Raw genomic sequence first — 17,660 nt, forward strand, 5'->3', positions numbered from 1 at the left:
GATTGCAGTGACCAAAGGGTTTCTGTGTAATGTGACCCCAACAACTCAAAAGAATCGTCATTAGTGCAATATGAATTTATTATAAATGTAAGCAACCCTCTGTGTCAAAGAGGACACATATATAATCCAATACAAGATCAGAAAAGAGAAACTCAGAGTTGGTCTTTAAATTGGTACACTGAAGTTAATAAAAATGTCAGCAAGATTTGTGGCAAAGAGGCTAAAAATTACACAAAAATAGGATGGATTTAGGGAAGTCAACTTGACTATTACTGTCAACGTATTAAATTATCTTATTAAATTTAAATGTAGGTGAGTTCTTTTCATTTTTAGGCAAGTCGATTTGCCAAAAACAGTTCATCAACTGTTGTGAAAAATTGGATAAAAAGAATTGACTGAAATTTCCAAAAATTTGATCTCCAAAAATGCATAAACCAAATATGCACTCTGGTTTTGGTTGACAGTTACTTCACCCATAAAAAGATATTACTTTTCTCAGTGGGAAAACTAAATTATTTTGTTTTCAGAATCAATTAACTTACCTATTTGGTCCCTGTGGCTAGATATGTGATATATGTATTAGGCATGTGGACTACACATCCACGTTTTCTCGTAGTTTTCATTAAAGTTTTGTTCAAGTTTAACCAAATGCAGTTCGTATAATATTAGTTTGAATGCTAGTGAGATGAGTGAAAAATTTTGTAAAGTACCTTTTAAAAATTATACACCTCAATAGATAAATTTTAACCCTAATAGCCCACAAACCAAATAAGGTTTTTAATTCCAATTGATGTCAATTATTTTATAACTATCTAATAGGCTTAGAATAGATGTCAATGTCAAACAAGCTATGGTGTGATAACCTAAGATATTGCAAAAAATTAAATTATTTTCTATTAATTAGCAATTATTCAAATGCAAAAAATACCAACTTTCTCTTTCTACTTAATACATTATAATTTGTGTTGGTAGTTTTATTTATTTGTAGCAGCAACAAAATTGCTTTTATGCATAAATGCAGACTTTTATATTTGACAAAGAACATAAGCTGGGCCAACATTCAAAATTATTTAACATAATAATGAGAAAAGTTATGTATGATTTATTAAAAATTATTTTTGTTACTTAATTTTGCAGTAGAAACAGCTAGGCAATAAATGTTTATATATGTGTGTAATTTGCAGTAGTATTTACAAGCAAATTTAAAGTTTAAGGCTCTAAGTGTTGTTTCACCAAAAGGAATGCCTGTGCCGTTCTATATGGATTGTCCAAATTGTTGTTGCTTAGATTTAAAATTAGTCATTGAAGTATATTCTAGTTTGAATGCATACATGAATGTAGATCACCTATAAGCTTTTTGATGGTTGGGTGTAGGGCGATCAGCAGATACAAGAATGAAACATTCGGCAAGCTCACAAAATGTGAGACGTCAAGATATCAGGGTTGCTTCGGCTACTACTTCAGACTCTTCAAGAGAAACACAACCTCTTCTTGACCACCAAGCTCCAAGTAAGTATAGAACATTAAAAAATAGTTAGAATTATAACTTTCAACTTTAAGTTGGAAGATAGTTTTTAATTATTTTTAATATTTCAAGCAAAACTAACTTTCTAATTCTCACATTAGAAAAATTATTTAAAAATCAACTTAAGTCCGATAAATAAGATGTTTTCTGGATAGAAAAAAATTAAATTATGATACATAAATAATTAAATGTAAAATGGGCTTTGATGGGGAATCCCTCCCTTGAACTAAAATAATTATTAATTGATCATTTAAATGTTTGGGCATGGTGAACTTGGTACCTTTCAGTTAAATCAATGATTTCTATATAGAATTGGAAGAAAACTTTTAACTTTATTTTTTTAAATAATAAAATGATCATCTTCAACAAGAAATTTTAATATAAAATTTGATCAAGAAGCAAAAAGCCTCTGAACAAATTGCACAACAAATACAGATTTGAGAAAAATTAAAGCATTTATTTTTTACAGTAATTATATTATACTCATCTTTCTCTCACCATTAAATTTTTTATACTTTCAAATTGAGCAAGACCCAATGTCATAGAATATAATATCTTCATATTTTCATTATAAGGTTTTACTTATTTATTGGACAATGTACTTTTATTGGAATGTTTTGAAAATTATAGCTTTAACTCATATTTACAATTATAGGCATAATGTAGATGAAAAATTTAGAACAAAGTAGAACTCGATAAGTTTCATATTTTTGGTCATAGATAAGCATGTCATTAAATCACAGTTCTTGCGGTGTAGAAGAAAAACTTTTTTTAATCTAGTTGTGTTGTTCAGATTAAATGTAGAGTTAAACAAGTCTTCTTCCAACACTAAATATTTCAGTGTATTACATCAATATACAGATAAATTCAATATACAATGAACAATATACATATGATTAACATTAAAACATGCTTTACTTAAAATTACTCACATTAGACTAAAATTCAGGGTTAGCACGTAGTTATTATTATTTAAAGATATATATTAGGGATGTCGGTCGCTGGAACGGCTTAGGCATAAAACACGGCGCTCATCACAAAGGTAAAGGTCCCGGGTTCAAATCCTACAGCCCTGCATTCGAACCCGGCATACGTTCAAATGGGATTTTTTTTCCAAATCATCTGCACCCCGAGGTGTTTAACCTCGTAGTTGAAATACACATTACAAAAAAAATTCAGCCTTTCATAGACTAAACCCACACGACCTGGCATTCATGCGCAAGTGTATAACTGTTCCGCCGTGCGATATAAATAGAGATATATTGGGTTGGTGCGAAATGAATGCAGATTTTGAAAATTTGTCTTATTTTCGCAGGTGCTTGACATGTAAACAAAGTTAAATCCTCCAATTTGAATTATGGATTATAATAAATGCTTTTAACTATTATCTTTTATACAAAACAATTTAGTTTATGTTGAATTTTATAAGAGAGATTTGAAAAAATTAAATATGTCCAAACTAGATTTTTGTAAAATTTATTTGTACGAATTTAAACATGGATAAAGTGCAACCCAAACTGAGCAAAACATCAAGAAAGTTTGGAGGGAAGCAATTTGCAAATGCATGATTCAGCGATGGTTTCAGAGATTTCGATCTCGAAGAAGAGAAGGCCGCGGTAGGCCTTCCGTTGTGGACAAAGACCATCTCAAATCATCAGTTGAAGAAAATTCACATAAGAAAACACGAGAAATTGCAGAAGAGCTTAGAGTTGACCACGTTGTTCCATCTGGAGCAAATTGGTAAAGTAAAGAAGCTCAACAATTAATTACTGCACCCAAAGAAATCAACGCTTTGAAATTTGCATATCTTTTCTGTTGCGCCACCAAAATGATCATTTCTCAATCAAATCATCACATATGATGAGAAATGGATTCTGTATGATAACAGGAGGAATACAGGTCAGTGGGTGGACAAGGATGAAGCACCAAAGCACTCCCTGAAACCAAATCTGCAGTTATTGTGACTGTTTGATGGTGTACTGCTGGGGCTGTTCACTATAATTTCCTGAATTGTGGTGAAACTGTCTCTGCAGAAAAATATTGCCAAGAAATTGATAAAATGCCAATGGAAACTCCAACGTATTTGACCATCATTGGTAAACAGTTAGAGGCCGTTCTTTCTCCAACCCTGCAGAACCTTAAAGATTAGGACATGAAACCTTAAACACCCTCCACATTCACCCAACCTCTCGCCTACACACGTTCACTATTTTAGGCATTTTGATCATTGTTTAAGGATAAAATTTTTAGAGAACGCGGTAAGCCAAAATCGCTTTCCAAGACATTATTGTGTGTCAAAATAAAGATTTTTATAACAGCAGAATAAAAGCATTTAATTCTTATTGGCAAAGATGTATAGTTAGTGATGGAACATATTTTGAATAAATGATTATTCAGAAATTGTGAGATGCGGTCTGGTGTGATGTAGGTTTCAGAAAAACATTTTCTTTGTCATGCCAACGTTTCAATTTTTATTGAGATCATCTTCAGGGCCTGGGATTTACAAACATTGTTTAAATTTAATAAATACATGTAGGATGTGGAAAAAAGTGAATTTATACAATGAAAAAAAATTGTTATGTTCGATCAAAGTATTTCTACTCAATAAAGATTGAAACGTTAGAATGATAAAGAAAATGTTTTTCTGAAACCTACATCACACCAGACCGCATCTCACAATTTCTGAATAATCATTGACTGATGGTCACTAATCACCACACATTTTGAATATAGTTTCTTTGTTTTATAAAAATTTAAAAAAATTTTGACTTCTTTTTCAAAATCTGCATTACTCTTGCACCAGCCCAATATGTATCTGTTTGCAAAATAGCCCCCTGATGTCTAACACAATTTTCCTCAAGTAAAATTCTGATCAAGAAATAAAAGTGTAAATCGGTGCAGAAAATTATATGTATTTATCTATATATGTATTTAGTAACATAATAGACATAGTTGTAATTATTTAAAGATATAAATGAAGGGCATCGGTGGCCACAAATTTAGGCATTGACATGGCGCTCATCTCTGGAAGGTAAAAGTCCCATGTTTGAATCCAACAGCTCTGCATTTGAACCTGACATGCTTAAAAATGAGATTTTTTTCAAAAACACTGGCACCCCGAGGGTTGATATAATCTCTGCTGTCACGAACCCTCGTTACAAAAAAATAACAATAATTATATTTAAATATTTTTAATATATATAATAAATATTTATAATATTTTTTTCTTTAAATCACTGGCACCTTAAGGGTTCGTACAACTCTCATTGCTGAAATGCTCTTGTTTAAAAAATAAATAAAACAAAAATAAATAAATAAAGATATGAACGTAAGTTTTACTAAGTCTAGAGAAAAAATTACTATAGAAGTAATAATCAGCGCAATTCATGTGTCAGTTACAACAAGTATAAAATTGAAAAATTTGAATGCCCAAAGTTTGCTATTTTCATGTTGTATGTTATCATTAAACAATAAAAATTTCTTTGATCTTTTTTATTTATTTATTTATTTTTAAATTTAGTACTCATCAAAAAGGTACGTTAAATTTCAAAATCATTTCGGGGGAATACAAAATTAAATCCTCAATTTTGGACAAACATTTTTACTGAATTTTAAAAGAAACTTTAATAGTTTCAGAAGGATTACCTACAGGGACTGAAACTCTGGATGAGTGCCATCTGAGCAGTACCTCACATTATACAACACCTGGTTCAGCCAGTCCCTTACATTCCAATGCCCTCCTCAAAGCCCATCAACAAGGTTCGCCTTACAATTGGTGTCTCGTTTTAATTAATTTAGTATATTTATCACTAAGACTTTATTGCAGGGCCTACTTCTGTGATAACATACCCCTCAACCCACATTGAACATAAATGTTCGCACTGTGGGATTTCAAAGGCTCGTGTGGATAGTGATATTCATTTTAGGATAGATAAGATAAGCAGGTATTTATTTTTTTAATATAATTCCTGAATTAAAAAAAAATATATTCATTATATTTTGAAAACTTGGCTATTTCAGACAATTAGATGCACTAGAAAATTCAGTTTCAAGTGATGTTAGGCTCATTCTCTCCATTCTGAGACATCAGGGAAGTGGAAAAAGTGGAGAACCACTGATAGAACAAAAAGAGGTAGAACATTCTATTAAAAGTGTTAAATTTATTAGGTCTAATTGCAATTTGTTATCTTGCAGCAGCAGCCTTGGACCGAGTCCAAACCGCGACCTTCACCTGTAAGACGAAGTTCAAGTGTTCCCCAGAATGATTCAGTACCACAAGCTCAAACAAGGTAAATAATAAATATAACAAAATCAATTCTATTTACAAAATGTTTGGAATATTTTTTCAGAAACCAAGACATTGCTCGACTACCCTATCCGACACTACAACCTGGTATCATTGTACCTCGAAGAAGTCAGTCTCAGCCTGTGGACTTATCTCATGTATGTTGCATCAAATATTATTAATGTTAAATTCATAATATTGATTGTTATATATCAAGTCAATTCAATATATATTAACAACACTCATGATAATGTTTCCAGCCCCAGATCTTTCAGCAAAGACATAATGATGAAGCTATCATATCACCTACTTATACAGATAGGAGGTTTGTTACTATTTCATCTTTATGTCACTTTTTGATAAATTTTAGTTTGCATTGATCAAGTTTAATTTCACAATAAAATCACTTGCAAATTTATTATAGGTTTTATTACTTTATATCATTTTATACATTTTTCAAGTTGTGAGTTGAACATAAATAATTAACAATTCATATGCAATTTGATCCTTACCAATCATCTTGGTCGGTTTGTTCTGATCAACAAGCCAGGATAGGCAAACCACGATGATAAATAAGGATCAAATTACAAGTTCATCATCCTCAGACGACAGGACGAACTTCATGTATGCTTATTTTGTTATAACAATAGCATACATGTTTTGAATTAAATTAAATGGTGGATAAACACTAATTTATACAAGCTGAAATCTGCACACATATTTACTTTGTTTATGTAAACCCAGAGTTGAGCCTATTACTTCTTACAGCCCGCAGGCAATTCAAACTTTTGTGTAATTTACAATGAGTGACTGGATGGCCTTGAGAATCACCTACCCCTGCTGTTGGCAGTCCGGAGTCGGACCTCGGTTGTAAATAGCTAGGTCATTTCAGTCCCCCCCCCCGTTCCTCAATCCAAACCCATTCCCACTCTCACTCAGTCTTAAATTCTTTCTATTTACTTATCATTCACTTAGTTAGGAATAATACTTGATATTCTTCCAACACCCTTTGTACAGGGTGGGCCCAAACAAAACAAAGATAGATTGAGTTTATAGGAAATTTCACATGGAAAAAAAGTTCCTATAAACATAGTTCCTCAACAAAGCTTATATGAGTAAATGCAAAAACATCTAAAAACTGGGTTTTTAGCTATTTTCAAGAAGTACTCCCAAATGCTCCATGTGTCAAAATATGTATCGAAAAAACCTATTCAAGTATTAAATTTTGAGTAGAATGCGTTTACATCTTAATTTTTTTGAGAGAAAAAATACACTTTTTTAATTTTTTTTTCCAGTGTTAACACTTTGAAATAATTGTTCAGCAATCGTGAGATGTAGGTTTCAAAAAAACATTTTCTTTATCGTGCCAACATTTTGATCTTTATTGAGATCATCTTCAGAGCCTGGGGTTTACAAACATTGTTTACATTTAACAAATACATGTAGGATGTAGAGAAAAGTGAATTTATACCATGTAAAATATATTTTTTATATTCAATCAAATATTGTATAAATTCATTTTTTCACATCCTACATGTATTTGTTAAATGTAAACAATGTTTGTAAATCCCAGGCCCTGAGGATGATCTCAATAAAGATCGAAACGTTGGCATGATAAAGAAAATGTTTTTCTAAAACCTACATCACACCAGACAGCATCTCACGTTTTTTGAATAATTATCGACTAACGGTCACTAATCACCTCACCCAACTTTGAAATAAGAATTGCAGGAAATTAAATTCTACATAAAATGAGACCAATGCCATCTCATAGGCCATGAATCTACAATTTTTGCCCAATTTTCAATGTTTTTACTTATTAGTAAATCCCTTGAAAGAAGGAAGACAGGTGAAATGAAGCAAGAACATTTATGAGCCATTGTAGCTCATAGTGAACCATTTTACATCAAATTTAATTTCCTATAACTTTTTTGTTCAGCATGTAATTTCCTATAAATCCTCAAAGTGTCTTTTTTTTGTTGGGGCCCACCCTGTATAACTAACTTATTTGAGGGTCGATGGGTACTCAATATTCCACAATGGGCTCTCTCTCACACTACACATTTATGCCAATAAATACATTCACTCTCAACACACCCTAGGGACCCAACGATATCAGTAGAGCATAACCCTGTTTCCTCCAGGAAACGAGGACCCTGCTACTCACTGCCATGCTCAAACACGATTCTCATAACGGGTGGCATTCCTACATGCTATGAAGGCACCCTTCAACTATACATGACACATTTCATACTGCTATGATTTTATATTTGGGGACATCCTGACCCAATACAAGCGCAGCCAGTGTCATGTTATGTCACCAGAAGGCAACTAACACCTCAAATTATATAAACAATTTGTTGCAAGCAATTTAATCTTTGCCGATGATCTTGGTCTGTCCATCCTTGCTGGGTTGGTCTGTCAGACGCGTTTCAGCATTTCACCGTCTTCAGTGTATCACTGACAGAACAACCCACTGAGGATAGGTTGTCTAAGATTGGTACCATTCTGGTTCATCTCCCAGAACCACAGAAGAAAATCTCACGCTTACTGTATAATTCTTAAACAAGATAAGAAAGTATGATATAAAGATTGCTCTCTATCACTCAACTGCCCAATAAAAAAAGTAATACGTGAACAAATTTGTTACTGCACTGAGCAATCAATGTATCTTGTTATCATGTTCTGTCATTTCTTCATTCATTGATCAAAAAACAATAAAATGGGAGGAAAAGTGACATTATGTTATATAATGTTTTAAATTAAATTAATCCCATTTCTTATCCAGTTTATAACAACCGGATTAGGCTGACTTGGAGAAAAGTTCTTCTTGATTTACATATAATTCACTCAGGGCTGTGGAGTACTCTACCCTCCATCACCGTTTAAACCTAACTTATAACTAACCTAATTGAGGGCTAATGGCCATTGCTATCTCCCACTACATATTCAACCAATAAATACATTCACTCTCATCACACACTAGGGGGACACAGGCACATGATGCAGTACTCAAACCAAAATCTCATAACAGGTGGTATTACTTTGTGCTCTCTGTTTGGTACCAAGGAATGGCACCCTTCAATTAAGTTGACACATTAAGCATCCTTTCTCTACATGCTGGACACATACGTATGCTTTAGCCCCAAAGTAAGTGTCTGAATCAACAACACATGGCCTAGCCTTATTCAGGTGAGGATGACCCTTCTTCTACAAGTCAGATCCTCTGTGGACCATCGACTGTGCTCTAGATTCTTAGAACTTTTTGCTAATTCAGCCCACGGACATTGCCACTTTCATTTAATCATGTTTTGTAATGCATTTTATGGTAGACGAACTTATTAACTACAATTAAACAATATTAAAATCCAAATATTAAATAAAATTAAAAAGATTAGATAATTTTACTATTAATATAAGCCAATTAGTTGTAGTGATTCTGTATTACTTCTAGGGCATTAATTTTTTTAATTACCAATGAGGTAATCATAACCTATAATTTAATTATCTAAAAGCAGTGATTTATTATGTGCAATGTTGAGAAATCAAATAAAGTCCAGCTTAATTAAAATTGCAATAATTATCATAAATATTTTATTTATTAAAATCAACATTAATCAGCATGGCATGATATATTTATCAATTAAAATGTGCAATAATAATTTAATTTTTATTCTTTCAGTGATGGTAGCAACGATACTTGGAGAGGATTAAGTGATCTTGGAAGAAGGAGGCAGTTATTACCAACTCGTTGTGTCACAAGCAGTGAAGAAGTTGATCCTCCACCTCTACAAGCACCCATTGCAAGACTTGATTCCCTCCAAGAAATGGTAGGTTTGATAAAATACAATTATAAGTTATATTTATTAAATTTTTTAAAATTTAATTGTGTCCAGGAGTCTGCATTAGTATCTTCTCACTCCAGTTTGTCTGACAACCAACCTGATTCAAAGTCATCACAAGTATAGTTAAGCCCAATTAATTTTTATGATCTCACATATTTATTAGTTCCTTGCTCTGTTACCTAGTAGTATTATAATTATGGTTAACAAATGTGTTGATCAATTCTACAGAAATGAATTTCGTTCATTTTTATAAAATATTATTTATAATATGATGCCTTTCAAGTTAGGTTTACAATGCGTATAGTTTAATTTTATTGTGATAATGCCATTGCAAAACCAAATTGTTGATATTGGCTTGGAGTGCAGCTAATTAGGGGGTTGTATAATGTTAGGAAAATATGCAGTGCCTCTTATAATTTTTTTTTTTAATTAAGTAATTCTAGCAAATTTTATCTTGTACTTTATCAAATAAAATATGCACTGAGTGCATGCACTTTGTGAATTGATAAATAGTAATTAATTATCCAACCATTTGTACAATTATGCCTCATTTTAATGTCTAGGGGTGAGTTGAAAACAAATTAAATTAAATAAGGTAAAAAATTAAAATTCAAATTATCCATTTTTGTGTTCTTCATATTTACAGTATATAAAAATAAAATAAAATATATTATTTTGAGGTTAAAAATTTTACAAGATTGTATAAATGTTTTATAAAGGAGAGAAAACATATTTTGTGACTTATTGTTAGCGAAAGCAATCTAGATATAGCATCCCAATAGAAATTCACATCAAGTAGGGTGTGATATTTTTTTGCCTCAAATATCTTTTTGTACATTTGAACATAATCAATTATTGTCTTTCTTATTTTATAATAATGGTTTACAATAAATCAAAAGCAATAGTGGTGTTGTATAAATTTATTGTTGTAATATTATATTTCAAAATCTTTTTGTAAAAAAATATATATAAATATATTATTGTTAACATTCTTAGAAAAATAAGTTTGTCAAATTTGTAAGTAATGTATATCATTCTTCAATGTTATTTTTGTTTCCAACACTAAAGGCAATGCGAATCTCCTTCCACTCCTGGACCCTTTGGATATAAAATGAATAAAATATTTTTTTAATAATAATCATCATTCATCAATAATTTATAACATACATCATTAACCACAACCATTTTGTATTCACAAGCAAATCTGATGCATTTCAACAAGTGAAATACAATAATGTAGATATGAATAAAAGCAACAAAAAAGTTTCTTGCTTAATAGACATAGAAAACAGGCAAAATGGTGTGTATAAAAATCATTATAAAAGCAACGTTGTTATTTGATTGAATATGGAAATATAGCATGCTCATTTCTTTAAGTACAAATAACAATGAAGAAAGCTTCTTCATGTCTGTGTTAACTTTTATCTAGAAATAATTATTTTTCATACAAATAATGCCTTTTTGATATATATGCAATTTCTTTCATTGATACACATCTAGCATTAAAAAAATGCTGCTCATATTGTATTGTAGCAAAAATTAAATTGGATGTTTTAATATAAATATATGAAAACAAAATCAATTATGAATTTAAACATATTGATTTTTATCTACAAATGTAAAGAATTAAAGCTCTATACATTTTGAGAAAACTATTCATATTTATATGTATATATAAATATAAAAATTCTCCCAATTACATATATTGAAAAGCAATTGCCAAATGCTACCTGGTCAGTAAATGAACTAAGTATTTAAAATTGGTGCTTTTTGCATTACTAATGATATGCTGTCTTATCTTAAAGACTTGGGCAGTCGTCTATTTTCTTAAATAGTCTATATTATAACTTTGATCACATAACAATTACCATGTTTATATTTGTTGGAGATAAGACGGACCAAGAATCATATATATTGGAAAGTTTTGTAATTAATGATCAATATTTTTAAATATGGTGCTTTTAGGCAGATTTATATTTGATTTAATTTCAACATCTATTTGACTTTTTATTTTAATTTTGCCCTTCTATAAGATGGCACAAATTGTGACATTAATTCAATGCAGGGTCTTGTATATAAATTCAGTTTGTAAAATAATTCATAAAAAGGTAGTTGCATTTTACAATGTCCATTTCTAAGGCAATGCTATAAGACTATAAATATTGTATTGAAAATCATATTAGCATTGTTAAAAGCTTGTAAATATTAATTTTTCTAATTATGTAATTTATTTAATTTTATTACACATAAGAAGAGCCAAAATTTTAAAAAGTTATTGCTTTTAATTTTTCTCCTCAATCCACACCTAATGGATTTAAATTGTATGACTAATATCATGACATCTAGAGCAAAATTAATACTAAACAACAGTACGTGGAAATAAATATTTTTAGATTTATCCATGTTATCAGTGAGGTGATGAAACTGAAATTTGATCGAAATTTGAAATTTTGGTTTGTCTATCAATGCTTGTTTGATCTGTCAAATGCATTTGATGAATGACACATGACAGACCAACCCATTAAGAATGGGCAGACGAAAAAGACCAGTAATGACTCCATTTCAAATCATAATATATGTATAACAAATGATTGATCAGTTTTATCAATTTACGATTTCCATAATATTTTTCACAAACACTTGACTTAAAAATTATCTGATTATGATTGACATTAGGCTGATAAAATACGATAAATACAACAATAACAAAATAAAAGTGGGGCGTCAGTGGCCATAATGGTTTATGTGTTGACATAAAGCTCATCACTGTAAGGTAAAGGGCCTGGGTTTGAATCCAGCAGCCCTGCATTTGAACTTACAACATACTTACAAATGGGCTTTTTTTTTAAACACCAGCACCCTCAGGGTTGATATGCACTGCTGTTGTGAATCCTTTAAAAAACAAATCCATGCTGTAAGAGTGAGCATCTATTCATAGTGGCTTGTTTTTGAAATATTCCTTTGGTGGCATTCTAAAATATTAGTGAGGTAATTTATGCATGATACACTGTCGTGTGCATGCTCCATTATACACATTAAACATTACCAAATGAAACTAATAATAATTGGTTGTAATTTCAAAAATATTCTAAGACGCAGCAACAATTTGTTTGGGTACTTGATGCAGATAAATGCATTTGATGAATTTCCCCACATAATCCCATTATAATCAATGCATTAAGAAGCATCAGGTTTGAGTGAACTGGTGAGGTTTTGCCAGAATGTAGAGTAATCACAGGGTTTTTCTAATATAATACCAGTTCATTTAACTGTAGATGTAATTTTACTCGTATTTATCCCATATTAGATTAATTTAAATCAAATCTCAACCGCTGTTTTCAAACATTTTCAAATATTTCCATTCTTTTTCCATTTACTAAATAAATTAATGAAGGTTAATTTTTTTTTTATTTTAACGTTTAGAAGGATTTTTTAAAATGTTGATGTTATGTCCTCTAAACACAGTATTATTACCTAAGTCCAAAGAAACCATATCTGTGTCGTTGCGTCACATACAAAGTCAATTACCACTGCCCTTGATAAAAATATGCATAGTAAAAATTGTATTAAAAAAAAAAAAAGAAGGAAATTATCAGTTCATAGTGAGAGGATTTATACTATTTATATATTGATATACACTATTCATACAAAATACATGATTTGCCTAAAATTTTTCATCAGAAAAGTTCAAATGCAATTCATATCTGAAAAATCTCTCTGTTCTATCATATATTTGTCACCCTTTCTCTCTCTCTCATTCACTCATTCTCTCTCTCTCTCATCACTCATTCATTCTCTTTCTCTCTCTCTCTCTCTCTCTCTCTCTCTCTCTCTCTCTCTCTCTCTCTCTNCTCTCTCTCATTCAGTCACTCATTCTCTCTCTCACTCACTCACTCTCTCTCTCTCTCTCTCACTCTCTCTCTCTCTCTCTCTCTCTCTCTTTCTCTCATTCAGTCACTCATTCTCTCTCACTTTATCTCATTCTCTCACACATTCTCTCTCACTCTCACATACTCTCTCTCTCTCTCTCATTCACTCACTCATTATCTCTCTCTCTCTCTCTCTCTCTCTCGGTCTCTCACTCACTCTCTCTCTCTCTCTTTCTCATTCACTCACTCATTCTCTTTCTCCCTCTCTTTATTGCTTGCGTAATAGTGGTCGCATAATTAACTTCAACAATAATTCTTTAATTAAACACAAAAGTTGACACAAACAGTATTAATAATGGTGTTCTTTTTTTAAAAGTCATAATGGTAATAAATTATGTTACAATGATATCCTTGATGATAACAAAATACTGTATCTCTCATTATATACATTTTTGTAATAATTGCTCAAGCATCTGTTAAAAACAGTTAGGTTTAATGCATTTTTTATTGTTGGTTCTATTGAATTGACAGGTGCTAATAAATCACGGAGAATTTTCGAACCGATTTAACCGATTTTCTCTAAATCAAGCTTTTACTGTTGAAATATTATAGACGATTTTAATTTGACATAAAGATAGCCTTTGGGTTATCGTAGATGTCTGCCAGTATCAGTTTTAATTAGGAAATTACGTTAAGCAATTAACCAATTTAATATATGCTTGTTTTTTGTTTTCAGTTCAAAGTGCTAAAGGACTCTTCCATGATTTAACTCGTCTTTCAAGATTATTACATCACGCAAATGTTCCCATTATAAGCATAATATCTTATCAGAGTTAATTATAAAAATCTCATTATTAAATTTCAAAGAGGGGGGAAAATAGCAATCCGTTTAATGAAATATATGATAAGATTTTTTTTTAACAGGGATCAAAATTTGCATAAATTTATTGTAGCGCCAAGGTTCAATTTGTATATTCCTTCGTAAGATATTTAAATTAAACTGGTTTAAAACGTCAGAAACAAATTGCTTTCATTAGTTTTCGTAGATGTCCGAACTATTATTGATCAATATATTTTCTTTTTTTATATTTGAGTGTTTATGATGTTTTATCTGTGCCACCTTGCTGTTTTTTTTTCTAAACGTCTAGACTGCTGGGTAGATAATGGAAGATAGCACGCCTTCCAAGAGCCACCGAATCTGGGTACGTGACCAGAGAACCGTACTTCAACTGTTCGGGGCGGCCTTCTAGCCCTTTTGACGTCAAAGGCAAGATGGATTTTCGGCCTTTCTAGATTGGAATAAAAAGGAAGTAGATTAAAATTCCAAGTACGCTGGTCAAAATAGAACAATTGACCTGTTCAAATATAAACAACCACTTGAAATTGAACCATGGCCCATACTCCTGGAATTAATTAACAACATTCTTATTTAGACAATAATTTGCTCCGTGATATAAACGTCTAGAAAAAATATTAGGTTTTTGTATTGATAATGATCGTTCTGAATTTGACCACTTTAGCTGTGTCATACTTAAATTAGGACCGCCTAGTTTCACTATTTTTATGATCCATTTCGACCTGGCTCTGTTATTTTTGAGTTGAGGCATAGTTATAGTTTTTTTTTTTTTTTTTGGATTTCTACCTTCCGGAAAAGCATTTAGTGCCGTGTCGCCGCCTTTTAATTTAATTCAACTTTGCGATTCGTTCGGATTTTCAGATTCTCAGACGTACAGCGCTTACACATGGTTTTCCACTTTCTTTTTCCCCAGTCAGCCTAATCCGTTTGTTATAAACCCGATAAGAAACGGGATTAATTTCATTTAAAACGTAAAATAATCTGTCACTTTCCCTCCCATTCTATTGATTTTTAATCAATGAACCAAGAAATTTATCTTAACTTTATTTTATTCAATTTTTCTAGCTTAAATATTGAATAAATGGAAAATCAAGATGGGGAAAAACATTTCTGTTGATGACAGGACATGATAATATTTACAGTGATTATTTAATGCAGTAACAAATTTGTTAACTTCATAAATTTTTATTGGCCAGTTGAGTGAAGAATAATTTGTTGGAGCCGTGAGGAGCGGTCAAAAAAGTGGTATTTTAGAAAAAAACACCTTTTACATTTTTTGCCTACGTTTCGACCTTTATTCGGTTCATCTTCAGGGCCTGTGAATTACATTTGTACCCCCACCATTGTAAACCCGGGCCCTGAAGATGACCCGAATAAAGGTCGAAGGGTCGGCAAAAAAATGAAAATGATGTTTCTTGGCCGCTCCTCACGACTTCAACAAATTATTAAACACCTGCCTAAAAAAGAAAAAGAAAAAAATTGAGAACGATCTTCATAATATCATACTCTCTCTTATCTTGATTATAAATTATATAATAAATCCTGAGATTTTCTCCTGTGTAGATGAACCTGTAATGTTATATTTAGATCACCTTGGTCTACCTATCCTCACTGGGTAGGTCTGTCAGTGGTGATACACTGAAAATGGCGAGGATAGAAAGACCTAGATCATCGGCTAGGATTAGATTACAAATTATAGAGTATATAATTTGAGCTGTTAATTTGCCACAATATGTCAGGTGATATGTGCTCCTATTGGGACAGGATGTCCAACAAACATGAAATCATAGCGGCATGAAATGTTTACTCGTAATGCAATTACTTGGCTCCATATAAGAATGTGCATTTTTTGGATTAGTTATTAGTTTGGATTATTAGTTCTGGAGTGACATATGTCTGAAACTGATTGTTGTAGTTTAAAGTTAAATTTAAAGAAATCAAACAAATTAAATTTTAAATTTGCTACTTTTTTCAACTAGGTACATGATAAATTAAAATGATCGAGTTCTAAAGGAAAACTAGATAATTTTTGAAAAGGAAAATTTTTGAAGTTGAATTTTTTGAAGGTCTTCTTCGTTCTAAAAAATGATACCAGAAACTCAAAAATTCATCGATCCGTTCTTAGGATATTGACGTTTTCCTTCAGAATTCGATATTTCAATTTCTCGTGTAACTGACTGTTGTTATTTAAAATTAGGCTTAACAAAATCAATACAAATTAAATTTTTGTATTTTATTCAATTAAGTTTTCAAATTTCTCCTTTTTTGAAGCGGTTTTGAAAAAAATCGATGAATTTTTGAGTGTCTAGTATAACTTTTATTAGAATGGAAAGGACTTTCAAAAATGATGTTTGAAAAAAAGGATATTACATTTGAATACAAAGAAAGCTAATCCAGGTCGGCTTAACGTGCTTGCCTAAAGGAATTGTATGTATTATATATGCAGCAAAACCTTGCCCACAAATGTACTCTCGAGTGATTGCCAGATGTACTTAACGGCCACTAGTTTGACTGTAGGTCAAATGCTAGGGGAACGCGATCATATATTGCCTGAAAATGTCCATTCGGAAAGTCTCGGGTAGGTATGAAAGTTGGCTGGAGTAGGTCAGTCACATCAAAGTGCGACCGATATCAGGGAATGTTTTCATCAGAGATTAATTCTTTAAGCTCAGCGACCTTTTCTTGTTCTGTCGCGAGTTCTTTGTAGAATTCTGACTTGGAGAGTGACACAGCAGCAAACAAGAAAGCTGTCTACCAGCGCCAACTCTTTAAATCCTACAGGTTTTGTGCGAAAAATTACCATTGGAACCACAGTTTTATATTAAAATAGGTAGAGTAAAAATAAAAGACCATTTCTTTTATTTTTAACCTATACATATTAGTACATATTACAAATGTGACCACAAACGTTTTGTTTCACATGGTCACAGTACTAATGTGAGCGCTGCACCCGAGGAAACCAGACAATGCTTGCACTCACTGGATGCGCTGGATTTTGGATGTCTTGGCAGAACCCCACAGTTCAACTCCGTAGGTCCACAGCGGTCGCAGTTAGGTTTTGTAAGACGTTTTCATGTTTACTGTTGTAGTCAAGACGGATTTTGGTCCTAGAAGTCTTCGGAGTCGTTGTTTCTTAAGTCTCGTGTGATGATTTCCAAGTCAGTCTGCTCTGTAGGTATAGACCTAAGTATTTGACCTTAGTGGAGGTCGGTATCTCTTTGTTTGTGGTGTGCAGTGGTGAGCAAGAACGTTTTTTCAGTGTGAACGTACACTGAGTACA

General features: G+C 31.8%; 1 protein-coding gene across 3 annotated transcripts in view; it reads left to right on the plus strand.

Moving 5' to 3' along the window:
- The window catches only part of LOC106672944 (potassium voltage-gated channel subfamily H member 2), a 330,717-nt gene extending 316,159 nt beyond the window's left edge, over nucleotides 1–14,558 (plus strand). The window contains exons 23-32 of one of the 3 annotated variants that reach the window (XM_024226299.1): nucleotides 1,375–1,509; nucleotides 5,156–5,284; nucleotides 5,352–5,469; nucleotides 5,546–5,657; nucleotides 5,720–5,814; nucleotides 5,875–5,968; nucleotides 6,071–6,135; nucleotides 9,493–9,640; nucleotides 9,707–9,777; nucleotides 14,261–14,558. In XM_024226299.1, the coding sequence (XP_024082067.1) occupies nucleotides 1,375–1,509; nucleotides 5,156–5,284; nucleotides 5,352–5,469; nucleotides 5,546–5,657; nucleotides 5,720–5,814; nucleotides 5,875–5,968; nucleotides 6,071–6,135; nucleotides 9,493–9,640; nucleotides 9,707–9,777; nucleotides 14,261–14,273 (980 nt within the window). In that variant the 3' untranslated portion in view covers nucleotides 14,274–14,558. Of the gene's footprint in view, nucleotides 1–1,374; nucleotides 1,510–5,155; nucleotides 5,285–5,351; nucleotides 5,470–5,545; nucleotides 5,658–5,719; nucleotides 5,815–5,874; nucleotides 5,969–6,070; nucleotides 6,136–9,492; nucleotides 9,641–9,706; nucleotides 9,778–14,260 lie in introns of those variants that run through there. The other 2 variants (XM_014404794.2, XR_002910158.1) reach the window with 2 other exon arrangements.
- Nucleotides 14,559–17,660: the final 3,102 nt, after the last annotated feature.

Source organism: Cimex lectularius, unplaced genomic scaffold, assembly GCF_000648675.2.
Source record: "Cimex lectularius strain Harlan isolate CLEC.00 unplaced genomic scaffold, Clec_2.1 scaffold48, whole genome shotgun sequence".
NCBI lineage: Eukaryota > Metazoa > Arthropoda > Insecta > Hemiptera > Cimicidae > Cimex > Cimex lectularius.